This window comes from Dendropsophus ebraccatus, chromosome 11 (assembly GCF_027789765.1).
Source record: "Dendropsophus ebraccatus isolate aDenEbr1 chromosome 11, aDenEbr1.pat, whole genome shotgun sequence".
Classification (NCBI taxonomy): Eukaryota; Metazoa; Chordata; class Amphibia; order Anura; family Hylidae; genus Dendropsophus; species Dendropsophus ebraccatus.
The window spans coordinates 13398129-13411412 of record NC_091464.1 but is presented as its reverse complement, the minus strand read 5'-3'; the positions used below and the strand labels follow the sequence as shown (position 1 = coordinate 13411412).

Sequence of the window (13284 nt, the reverse complement as noted above, 5' to 3'; positions counted from 1 at the left end):
TGCAGAATGATGTTATATAAACAGCAATATAAGATGCATCTGCTAAGGAGCAGGAGGCTGCTGGGTAGTACCCCGGGTAGCAGTAGACATACAGGGTAGCCAAATCCTTTCCCTAAATTTCTGCCACTTTCTCATCAGTACGTGGCTGCTGCTCGCTCTGTGTGTATGTAGTCAGCGGCTCAGATCGACCCCTCGCAAGCAGCTGTATTATTCTTCTCGAGCTAGACAGCATATTCCACAGGGTACTCCAGCTCAAAAAAATTCTTTCAAATTAACTGGTGTCAGAAAGTTCTATAGATTTGTAATTTATTTCTATTTAAAAATATCCAGTCTTCCAGTACTTTCCAGTACTTACCAGCTGCTGTATGTCCTGCAGGAAGTGGTGTATTCTTTCCAGTCTGACACAGCGCTCTCTGCTGCCACCTCTGTCCATGTCAGGAACTGTCCAGAGCAGGAGCAAATCCCCATAGAAAACCTCTGCTGCTCTGGACAGTTCCTGACATGGACAGAGGTGGCAGCAGAGAGCAAAGTGTCAGACTGGAAAGAATACATCACTTCCTACAGGACATATAGCAGCTGATAAGTACTGGAAGAGTGGAGATTTTTAAATAGAACTAAATTACAAATCTCTGGCACGTTCTGGCACCATTTCCTATTCAGATCCTGGAAGGAATACGCTCCTCATTTAGAGTATGTTCACACTGAGGAATAGGTGAGGAATTTCAAGCGGAATCCGTGCTTAATTTTACGCGCATTCTTCTTTAAATTCCACCTGTAAAATGTGTACAGAGTGATGTCCCATTGTGCTCAATAGGATTTCCGCTCTGTTGTTCACACATGACGGAATTTACACCCGGAATGTTCCACCGCGGATCCGCTTTCCACCCAACGAACTGATCCCGCCAGAGTTAAAGAAGAGGAAATTTCATGCAGAAAACTTTCCTTTTCTGTTTCTCGCCTATTCTTCAGTGTGAACATCCCCTAAGAGAAAATGGACTCCCACAGGACTGTCAAAATCTCACAAAATAGAAGAAAATGAAGTGTGTCCCTGTAACACAGAAGAGAGTCTCCTGCATTGTATATACATGAAATTATTATTTTTTCCACCAGCAGTTTTTGTGTTTTTTCCCCAGAAGTGAGAGGTCCCCTTAATGTTGGTGCTTTAGGTTGTACAGCCAGAGTAGGCTTATCCTGTATTGGGTTATAGCTCTCCTTGTATATATCCCATAGTAGGACGTTACTCTTCCCATGTCTCTGCTTTGTGTCCTTCTTGTCTCGCTGTTTGTAACCCCGACTGCTGCTCTGCGCTTCTTACCTCTTGCCTGTTACACCTGGATGCAGCAGGATTGTCTAGTGGTTCTTTATCTATTCAGCCCCGTAGTCACAGTAATGTGTCGCCCTGGTATATATCCCGCACACATTAATGTGTCCGTATATCGCGATAGCGTACAGATAACGGCCGGAATAATAGTAACATTGTACTAGGAGCAGGTATCCTGGGGATGGAACCTCTGGTATATATACAGGTAATATATACAGGTACATCTGGTGTATATACAGCTAATATATACAGGAACCTCTGGTATATATACAGGTAATATATACAGGAACCTCTGCTATATATACAGGTAATATATACAGGTACCTCTGGTATATATACAGGTAATATATACAGGTACCTCTGGTATATATACAGGTAATATATACAGGAACCTCTGGTATATATACAGGTAATATATACAGGAACCTCTTATATATACAGGAAGCTCTGGTATATATACAGGTAATATATACAGGAAGCTCTGGTATATATACAGGTAATATATACAGGAACCTCTGGTATAAATACAGGTAATATATACAGGAAGCTCTGGTATATATACAGGTAATATATACAGAAACCTCTGGTATATATACAGGTAATATATACAGGAACCTCTGCTATATATACAGGTAATATATACAGGAAGCTCTGGTATATATACAGGTAATATATACAGGTACATCTGGTGTATATACAGGTAATATATACAGGAACCTCTGGTATATATACAGGTAATATATACAGGAACCTCTGCTATATATACAGGTAATATATACAGGTACCTCTGGTATATATACAGGTAATATATACAGGAACCTCTGGTATATATACAGGAAGCTCTGGTATATATACAGGTAATTAATATATACAGGAAGCTCTGATATATATACAGGTAATATATACAGGTACCTCTGGTATAAACACAGGTAATATATACAGGAAGCTCTGGTATATATACAGGTAATATATACAGGTACCTCTGGTGTATATACAGGTAATATATACAGGAAGCTCTGGTATATATACAGGTAATATATACAGGAAGCTCTGGTATATATACAGGTAATATATACAGGTACCTCTGGTATAAATACAGGTAATATATACAGGAACCTCTGCTATACATACAGGTAATATATACAGGAAGCTCTGGTATATATACAGGTAATATATACAGGAAGCTCTGGTATATATACAGGTAATATATACAGGAACCTCTGATATATATACAGGTAATATATACAGGAACCTCTGGTATATATACAGGTAATATATACAGGAACCTCTGCTATACATACTGTACAGGTAATATATACAGGAACCTCTGCTATATATACATTACCTACGACATTTGTATATATTTTATATTATTATATATTATAGATCATACTGACATGTATTACCACTTGGGTAACTAGTGACCAGCTTGGTTCATATCTATCTACTATCATTCTACAGATTACAGTGTATTTTCAGAACATCCACTTAATTTAATCACTGATGTCCACTGCCCCATTGACTTCAATGGACCACATAATTAAATTGAAAATACAGCCATATTTTTCTTTTGTTTTACAGTATGTGAGTATGGCCTTAAAGGGGTACTCCAGCGATTTTTTTTTTCTTTCAAATCAACTGGTGTCAGAAAGGTATATAGATTTTTTATTTACTTCTATTTAAAATGTTCAAGCCTTCCAGTACTTATCAGCTGCTGGTTGTCCTGTAGGAAGTGCTGTGTTCTTTCCAGTCTGACACAGTGCTCTCTGCTGCCACCTCTGTCCATTGTAGGAACTGTCCAGAGCAGGAGAGGTTTTCTATGGGGGTTTGCTGCTGCTGCTCTGGACAGTTCCTGTCATGGACAGAAGTGGCAGCAGAGAGCACTGTGTCAGACTGGAAAGAATGCACCACTTCCTGCAGGACATACAGCAGCTGATAAGTGCAGATTTTTAAATAGAAGTAAATTACAAATTATAAAAACACTCTGACAGCAGTAGATTTGAAAAAAAAAAAGTAATTCCCCGGAGTTCCCCTTTAATTGTAACATTGCTTGAATATGATGAAGAATCCCCTTTAAAGATTTGTAGCATTTAGTGCCATTGTAGGTTACAGTACAGTACTGTGTATAACAAGATGTTAGAGTGTTTTCTTCTTTAAATTCCACCTGTAAAATGTGTACAGAGTGATGTCCCATTGTGCTCAATAGGATTTCCGCTCTGTTGTTCACACATGACGGAATTTACACCCGGAATGTTCCACCGCGGATCCGCTTTCCACCCAACGAACTGATCCCGCCAGAGTTAAAGAAGAGGAAATTTCATGCAGAAAACTTTCCTTTTCTGTTTCTCGCCTATTCTTCAGTGTGAACATCCCCTAAGAGAAAATGGACTCCCACAGGACTGTCAAAATCTCACAAAATAGAAGAAAATGAAGTGTGTCCCTGTAACACAGAAGAGAGTCTCCTGCATTGTATATACATGAAATTATTATTTTTTCCACCAGCAGTTTTTGTGTTTTTTCCCCAGAAGTGAGAGGTCCCCTTAATGTTGGTGCTTTAGGTTGTACAGCCAGAGTAGGCTTATCCTGTATTGGGTTATAGCTCTCCTTGTATATATCCCATAGTAGGACGTTACTCTTCCCATGTCTCTGCTTTGTGTCCTTCTTGTCTCGCTGTTTGTAACCCCGACTGCTGCTCTGCGCTTCTTACCTCTTGCCTGTTACACCTGGATGCAGCAGGATTGTCTAGTGGTTCTTTATCTATTCAGCCCCGTAGTCACAGTAATGTGTCGCCCTGGTATATATCCCGCACACATTAATGTGTCCGTATATCGCGATAGCGTACAGATAACGGCCGGAATAATAGTAACATTGTACTAGGAGCAGGTATCCTGGGGATGGAACCTCTGGTATATATACAGGTAATATATACAGGTACATCTGGTGTATATACAGCTAATATATACAGGAACCTCTGGTATATATACAGGTAATATATACAGGAACCTCTGCTATATATACAGGTAATATATACAGGTACCTCTGGTATATATACAGGTAATATATACAGGAAGCTCTGGTATATATACAGGTAATATATACAGGAAGCTCTGGTATATATACAGGTAATATATACAGGAACCTCTGGTATAAATACAGGTAATATATACAGGAAGCTCTGGTATATATACAGGTAATATATACAGAAACCTCTGGTATATATACAGGTAATATATACAGGAACCTCTGCTATATATACAGGTAATATATACAGGAAGCTCTGGTATATATACAGGTAATATATACAGGTACATCTGGTGTATATACAGGTAATATATACAGGAACCTCTGGTATATATACAGGTAATATATACAGGAACCTCTGCTATATATACAGGTAATATATACAGGTACCTCTGGTATATATACAGGTAATATATACAGGAACCTCTGGTATATATACAGGAAGCTCTGGTATATATACAGGTAATTAATATATACAGGAAGCTCTGATATATATACAGGTAATATATACAGGTACCTCTGGTATAAACACAGGTAATATATACAGGAAGCTCTGGTATATATACAGGTAATATATACAGGTACCTCTGGTGTATATACAGGTAATATATACAGGAAGCTCTGGTATATATACAGGTAATATATACAGGAAGCTCTGGTATATATACAGGTAATATATACAGGTACCTCTGGTATAAATACAGGTAATATATACAGGAAGCTCTGATATATATACAGGTAATATATACAGGTACCTCTGGTGTATATACAGGTAATATATACAGGAAGCTCTGGTATATATACAGGTAATATATACAGGAAGCTCTGGTATATATACAGGTAATATATACAGGTACCTCTGGTGTATATACAGCTAATATATACAGGAACCTCTGGTATATATACAGGTAATATATACAGGAAGCTCTGGTATATATACAGCTAATATATACAGGAACCTCTGCTATACATACAGGTAATATATACAGGAAGCTCTGGTATATATACAGGTAATATATACAGGAAGCTCTGGTATATATACAGGTAATATATACAGGAACCTCTGATATATATACAGGTAATATATACAGGAACCTCTGGTATATATACAGGTAATATATACAGGAACCTCTGCTATACATACTGTACAGGTAATATATACAGGAACCTCTGCTATATATACAGGAAGCTCTAGTATATATACAGGTAATATATACAGGAAGCTCTGGTATATATACAGGTAATATATACAGGAAGCTCTGGTATATATACAGGTAATATATACAGGAACCTCTGGTATATATACAGGTAATATATACAGGAACCTCTGCTATACATACTGTACAGGTAATATATACAGGAACCTCTTATATATACAGGAAGCTCTGGTATATATACAGGTAATATATACAGGTACCTCTGGTATATATACAGGTAATATATACAGGAACCTCTTGTATATATACAGGTAATGAATAAAGACAAGTGTCAGGGAGTAATAGGACCAGTAAGGTCCTCAATCCACGGCAGCTGTATAAGACATTGTAGATATATATTGTATATTATTGAAATCTCCAAAGAAAAAAATGAATCGATTCAGCACGTCCAAAAAAAGAAAAAACTGTTAAAATAGCAAACTTTAATTCATCTTAGGTTAAAAGGTTGAGGTTCACTACTAAGAGTGCAGTATCCGGCCACTCAACCTTTTACCCTAAGATGAATTAAAATTTGCTATTTTAGCAGTTTTTTTCTTTTTTTTGGACCTGCTGGATCAATTCATTTTTTTCTTTGGAGATTTCTGTATCAAGCGGGCTGGCAACCCGGGATCCGTGCACCCCCCTAATCCAACAAACTAGCTCGAGGCACAAACAGGTGAGCTGACACTACCTACGACATTTGTATATATTTTATATTATTATATATTATAGATCATACTGACATGTATTACCACTTGGGTAACTAGTGACCAGCTTGGTTCATATCTATCTACTATCATTCTACAGATTACAGTGTATTTTCAGAACATCCACTTAATTTAATCACTGATGTCCACTGCCCCATTGACTTCAATGGACCACATAATTAAATTGAAAATACAGCCATATTTTTCTTTTGTTTTACAGTATGTGAGTATGGCCTTAAAGGGGTACTCCAGCGATTTTTTTTTTCTTTCAAATCAACTGGTGTCAGAAAGGTATATAGATTTTTTATTTACTTCTATTTAAAATGTTCAAGCCTTCCAGTACTTATCAGCTGCTGGTTGTCCTGTAGGAAGTGCTGTGTTCTTTCCAGTCTGACACAGTGCTCTCTGCTGCCACCTCTGTCCATTGTAGGAACTGTCCAGAGCAGGAGAGGTTTTCTATGGGGGTTTGCTGCTGCTGCTCTGGACAGTTCCTGTCATGGACAGAAGTGGCAGCAGAGAGCACTGTGTCAGACTGGAAAGAATGCACCACTTCCTGCAGGACATACAGCAGCTGATAAGTGCAGATTTTTAAATAGAAGTAAATTACAAATTATAAAAACACTCTGACAGCAGTAGATTTGAAAAAAAAAAAGTAATTCCCCGGAGTTCCCCTTTAATTGTAACATTGCTTGAATATGATGAAGAATCCCCTTTAAAGATTTGTAGCATTTAGTGCCATTGTAGGTTACAGTACAGTACTGTGTATAACAAGATGTTAGAGTGTTTTATGCTCAGACTTGATCACCTCACTTGTAGTCTTTTAATTTCCGTCTTCATTATAAAGCTATCACTGGATGTAATAGCTATTAGCGGCCTGGGATGGAGGCGGTGCAGGCAGGAGATGTTATTATAAGAAACCCACTCTAATTAACATGTAATTGACTAACGCTATTCTCCAGACCCGGCCGCCGTCCCGGGAGGACCGTAAATAGATCCGTAACCAGACAGCAGGTGCCGCCAAAACAGATTGAGCATCACCACTGAGACTAAAACCGGTGATTTCCAATGGGACGTTAACTAAAACAGCAATTCATGCCGGTAACATGGAGAGAGAAACATTGGCTTAGAACATGTGGCTCATGTGACACCAAGTCCTTCACAATCCCAGCCATAAAGATAGCTCGGCCCAGCATAGGCAGTAGTAGACACAGTGGATAGCTTTTCACACATCATAAAGTTGCTGCCTTAGGCTGGGTTCACACTACGTTTTTGCAATCCGTTTTCTTGAAAAACAGATGCATGTGTGTGCATCCGTTTTGATCCGTTTTTTTTTATAATGGAATTCAATGGAAAAACGGATCAAAATGGATACACACATGCATCCGTTTACAGATGTAAAAAAAACGGATTGCAAAAACGTAGTGTGAACCCAGCCTTGGATACACCCTGGTTCTAGTCAGTACTGTGTATGTGAGGACTCTCTCTGTATAATTGTCACATTCTATGTACAACAATGTCAGTGACTGGTTATGTATTGTGACTAGCCCGCGGAGTACCGGAGAGGATTCCGACCTTCCTCCTGCCCACAGGCACCTCTAGTACTAAGCTGGTGTTACGGGATGAAGATCTCCTGCTGGAATGCATCGCCTCCGGAGTGTGAGTACCGTGATGGTGACTAGGGTCGGGCCCCGTATACTACATGTCACTCTCCGCTATACACTGGCCTATACATTACAGAAGATATGGGATGTTGTGCAGTATATACATTATTATTTTATCAGGGGACATTTATTTCACCTTGTTTAAAAGAAATCAACAGGGTTTTGATCACAAGTAATTTTGCAGTACACTCCCTTTAATTTTTCTTTTACGTTTTCGATGTTTAAATCAACAATATACATACATGTATACATGTACTGCATATGTGTACAGCTACTACACATCCACATTCAGTGGCAGAGAATACTGGGAGTGCTTGCATCACATGGTCAGCTCTCCTGTCACAGCACCAAAACCTCTGTAACCACACAGTAACATTATACTGACTGAATTGTCACATAACAAAGAGCATTGTCTCCTGGTAAGCTGCAGAGGTAATTGCCCTCAGCAGATATACAACCTGCATGATGGACAGGTGTCTCTCCGTGTATGAGAGCAGAGGACGGGGACTTCCTGCGTTTTGTCTCTGTTTTTAAACAGAGAAAAGACCAAATATCAGCACAGAGGGAGCATGGAGCACAGGGGGAGGGCAGGAAGGGAGACACCTAGTGGCCGTATGTATAACGTTGATTTAAACATAGAAAACGTTAAAAAAATAAAGCGAAAACTGCTTGTAATCACGACCCCTGATGATTTTTAAAAAAATATTTCTGCGTCAGATACACTTTTAATTATTTTTACAGTCATTCTCAGTTACGTCCGTTTCTCTGTACTGTGTCAGCACTGATCAGTGTCAGGCAACCACTTTGCGGTGGGGAGGGCCTGACTTGGTGGATATTAACTCTTTGTCTTTTCTTCTTTTTACTTTCTTAAGACCGACCCCAGATATCATGTGGTACAAGAAAGGAGGGGAGTTACCGAGCCAGAAGCTGAAGTTTGAGAATTTTAACAAAACTCTCCGTATTTCCCGAGTGTCGGAGGAAGACAGCGGAGAGTATTTTTGCCAAGCGTCTAACAGGATGGGCAGCATACGGCACACCATTTCTGTTCGGGTCAAGGGTAGGAACCACGGTCATGGATTATATTATTAAGCAAGATAACCACACACACCAGAACACACAGAGATAAATGTAAAGGGGGTATCCCAGTATAAAAATCTATGCGGCTAGGACTGAAATAAGAAAAAGAAGGTGATACTCACCTACCCTGAAAAGTAGACAAGTGTAGGGATCTGAGTGATGTGGACAAAGTATTTATTTTAATGGTTAGGTTAGGAATTATGGTGAGTCCCTAGTATGGTGGAGAGTACCTACTGAATGTGAGCCAAAGAAAGAACAACTGGTGACATGAGGAGACAGTGATGCACATCCAAGGCTCATCGGGAGCCAAGGCTAGCCTGTCTGTCCAATCCCACAGAAGAGCTATTGTAGCACATATGCGGACTGTCATAGGAGGTGTCAGAACACAGTGCAGCTTACTGTTTATGGGGCTGCTTAGCCAGAGAGTGCTTATACTGCCCCCGTCCGCTAGTGAAAGCATCTACACTAAGCATCAGAACATCAAGCAATGGTAGAAGGAGGTCTAGTAGGGGTATTCTCCTCAGGTAAAATACCCGCATAATCATCCTCCCTCCTGGAGACTTACAGTTCCTTCCATACATGTCATTACCTTATCCGTCTCCTTCCCCCAGTTCTGAGCTGCTGCTTTCTGCTGAAGACACAAAATGTGGTGTGTGAACTTTTCTCTCCATCTCCGCATTGCCCCCCCTTCCGAGATAGCACATGTAAACAGAGTCCCTGGCCAGCTGTCTCTGCACTCTGTGATGCCAGGATTCATCTGTGGTCAAGTTGCTGGTGACCCCACTGTGACTAATCCTCTTGTCATCACAGATTGCAGAGACAGCCGGCAACGGACACAGTTTAAACAGAGACGGAGAGAAGAGCTCACACACAGTTTTCTGTCTCCTCAGTAGAAAGCAGCAGCTGAGGACTGGGGGAAGGAGACAGAATAGGTCATTACAAGTATGGAAGGAGTTGTTAGTCTCAAGGGGGGGGAGATAATTCAACAGGGAATACCATAGAATAACCCTTTAATTGTACAACCCTGTGTGAGTGCATCGTATAATAGTACCAGGATGCAGGTATAATAGTACCAGGATGCAGGTATAATAGTACCAGGATGCAGGTATAATAGTACCAGGATGCAGGTATAATAGTACCAGGATGCAGGTATAATAGTACCAGGATGCAGGTATAATAGTACCAGGATGCAGGTATAATAGTACCAGGATGCAGGTATAATAGTACCAGGGTGCAGGTATAATAGTACCAGGATGCAGGTATAATAGTACCAGGATGCAGGTATAATAGTACCAGGGTGCAGGTATATTAGTAAGCTCTGCTATGTTACGCCGTCACTACATCCGTGCAGAGGATACAGACACACTGTAAGCTCTGCTATGTTATGCCGTCACTACATCCGTGCAGAGGATACAGACACACTGTAAGCTCTGCTATGTTACGCAGTCACTACAGGCGTGCAGGGGATACAGGCACACAGTAAGCTCTGCTATGTTACGCAGTCACTACATCCGTGCAGGAGATACAGGCACACAGTAAGCTCTGCTATGTTACGCAGTCACTACATCCGTGCAGGGGATACAGACACACAGCAAGCTCTGCTATGTTACGCAGTCACTACATCCGTGCAGGAGATACAGGCACACAGCAAGCTCTGCTATGTTGCGCAGTCACTGCAGCCGTGCAGGAGACACAGGCACACAGTAAGCTCTGCTATGTTACGCAGTCACTACATCCGTGCAGGAGATACAGGCACACAGCAAGCTCTGCTATGTTACCCAGTTACTACAGGCGTGCAGGGGATACAGACACACAGTAAGCTCTGCTATGTTATGCAGTCACTACATCCGTGCAGGAGATACAGGCACACAGCAAGCTCTGCTATGTTACGCAGTCACTACATCCGTGCAGGAGATACAGGCACACAGCAAGCTCTGCTATGTTACGCAGTCACTACATCCGTGCAGAGGATACAGACACACAGTAAGCTCTGCTATGTTACGCAGTCACTACAGGCGTGCAGGGGATACAGGCACACAGCAAGCTCTGCTATGTTACGCAGTCACTACAGGCGTGCAGGGGATACAGACACACAGTAAGCTCTGCTATGTTACGCAGTCACTGCAGCCGTGCAGGGGATACAGACACACAGTAAGCTCTGCTATGTTACGCAGTCACTACAGGCGTGCAGGAGATACAGGCACACAGTAAGCTCTGCTATGTTACGCAGTCACTACAGGCGTGCAGGAGATACAGGCACACAGTAAGCTCTGCTATGTTACGCAGTCACTACAGGCGTGCAGGAGATACAGGCACACAGTAAGCTCTTCTATGTTACGCAGTCACTGCAGCCATGCAGGGGATACAGACACACAGTAAGCTCCGATATGTTACGCAGACACTGCAGCCATGCAGGGGATAAGACGCACACCCTTGGTGACTGTTTGGTGAGCACAGACGTGACCTCACACTTATAGAGCTGTAGTGAGACGTACGGTATGTGCACTTCCCCATATCTCTCTTTTTTGTTATGGCAGCCGCCCCTTTCTGGCTGGATAAACCTAAGGACCTGATCTTGGCTCCCGGAGAGAACGGCCGCTTGGTGTGCCGCGCTAATGGAAACCCGAAGCCCACTATCCAGTGGATGATGAATGGAGAGCCCCTCTCAGGTAGGGTGGCAGGGGATGAGGTGGCTTACAACTTTACTTAGGGACAGGCAGAGAGTCTGGCCGTATTCCCAGTCATGTAAGATTAGTACAAGTAATTCTTTATTATGACTTATTGCTGGTCAGTTGCGATCCCTTGTATACAGTATATGTCTTCTTGTATTCTTTCTTGAGTCTTTCTCATCCTGTTTTCATCATAATGTTAATCTAAATACAAGCCTGAGAATATGAGCGGTCTACCCCTCCCCCCTGCTGCACACTCAGATTGGGATGAATAGTAGGAGCTGTACAATGTCACTAGTGCTGATGCTGCCCCCTTGTGGTACACTGAGGAAATGAAAACAAAGAGCGCTGTCCAGGGTACTGAGAGCATATAGTACAATGCGACGACAGAAAATTAGTTCTATTTATTTGTGCTAAATATCTAAGTCTCAAAAAAAAGTGGCCTGTCCAACATGGTGCTAGCTTCTTCTAGCTGATCCAGCCGTTTACATAGAACATTGTGTTAATATTTTCTGACTTTTCATGTCCTTTATTTATCATTAAGCAACAGAACCAAATCCCAACTTTGAAGTTGCTGGCGACACGATCATCTTCCGTGAAGTGCAGAGTGGAAACAGCGCCGTGTTCCAGTGCAACGCATCCAATGCCCACGGCTATCTGCTGGCTAATGCCTTCATTAACATCCTTGGTAAGTCAGGGTCTAAGCCAGGGGGAGGGTTCCTTGGCTCTCCAGCTGTTGCAGAACTACAACTCCCATCATGCCTAGACAGCCAAAGGCATAATGGGAGTTGTAGTTTTGCTGGACAGTCAGGGTTTTCAACCCCTGTTCTAAGTAAAAAGGGAACTCCAGTGAAATCAACTGGTACCAGAAAGTCATATAGATTTGTAATTTACTTCTATTTCTAGTAAAATCTCCAGTCTTCCAGTACTTATCATCTGCTGTATGTCCTACAGGAAGTGATGTATTCTCTGCAGTCTGACACAGTGCTCTCTGCTGCCACCTCTGTCCATGTCAGGAACTGTCCAGTGCAGGAGAGGTTTTCTATGGGGATTTGCTGCTGCTCTGGACAGTTCCTGACATGGAAAGAGGTGGCAGCAGAGAGCACTGTGTCAGACTGGAAAGAATACACCACTTCCAACAATACACCACCAGCCAGGTACTCGGGCATCCATAGCAGCCCTGGGGTTCTTCACAAGGCCCCTCAGCTGCCATGGAGAAGTGTCGGACTGAAAATCCCCCAAATAGTGGGTATACAGTACTGTATACACTTCACATATCACGGTCACTATATGTCTGCAGCATGTAAAGGGTTAATCTATCAGGAACAGAGGTTTCTCCATTCCTTATAGATACAGCAGGGGCCAGGAGGTCATGCTGACCGCCAAGCTCCTGTGATCCTGCGTGAGGGCATCGTAATACCTTATTCAGCGGCATAGAATAAGGACTCTTTATGGCCGCCGTAAATAGAGATATCACCGGTCATCAAGAGGTTAATCAAAAATGTCCCTGTATTATTGTAGTCTATTGTCGTTTTTTTGTTTGTTTTTTTTCAGCAGAAATCAACAGTACAGGCGATTTTAAGAAACTTTGTAATTGGGTTTATCAGGCAAATATGCCATTATCTGCATTCA

General features: G+C 41.5%; 1 protein-coding gene across 6 annotated transcripts in view; it reads left to right on the top strand.

The window, feature by feature from the left end:
• NFASC (neurofascin) overlaps nucleotides 1-13284 on the top strand; it is a 109597-nt gene that overhangs the window by 60063 nt on the left and 36250 nt on the right. For all 6 annotated transcript variants that reach the window (XR_011358878.1, XM_069945787.1, XM_069945785.1 and 3 more), the window contains 4 exons: nucleotides 7790-7901; nucleotides 8779-8963; nucleotides 11521-11652; nucleotides 12197-12340. Coding sequence is in view for 5 of the 6 variants with exons in the window: in XM_069945787.1 (XP_069801888.1) it covers nucleotides 7790-7901; nucleotides 8779-8963; nucleotides 11521-11652; nucleotides 12197-12340 (573 nt within the window). In the remaining variant the exon portion in view is untranslated. The remainder of the gene's footprint in view (nucleotides 1-7789; nucleotides 7902-8778; nucleotides 8964-11520; nucleotides 11653-12196; nucleotides 12341-13284) is intronic.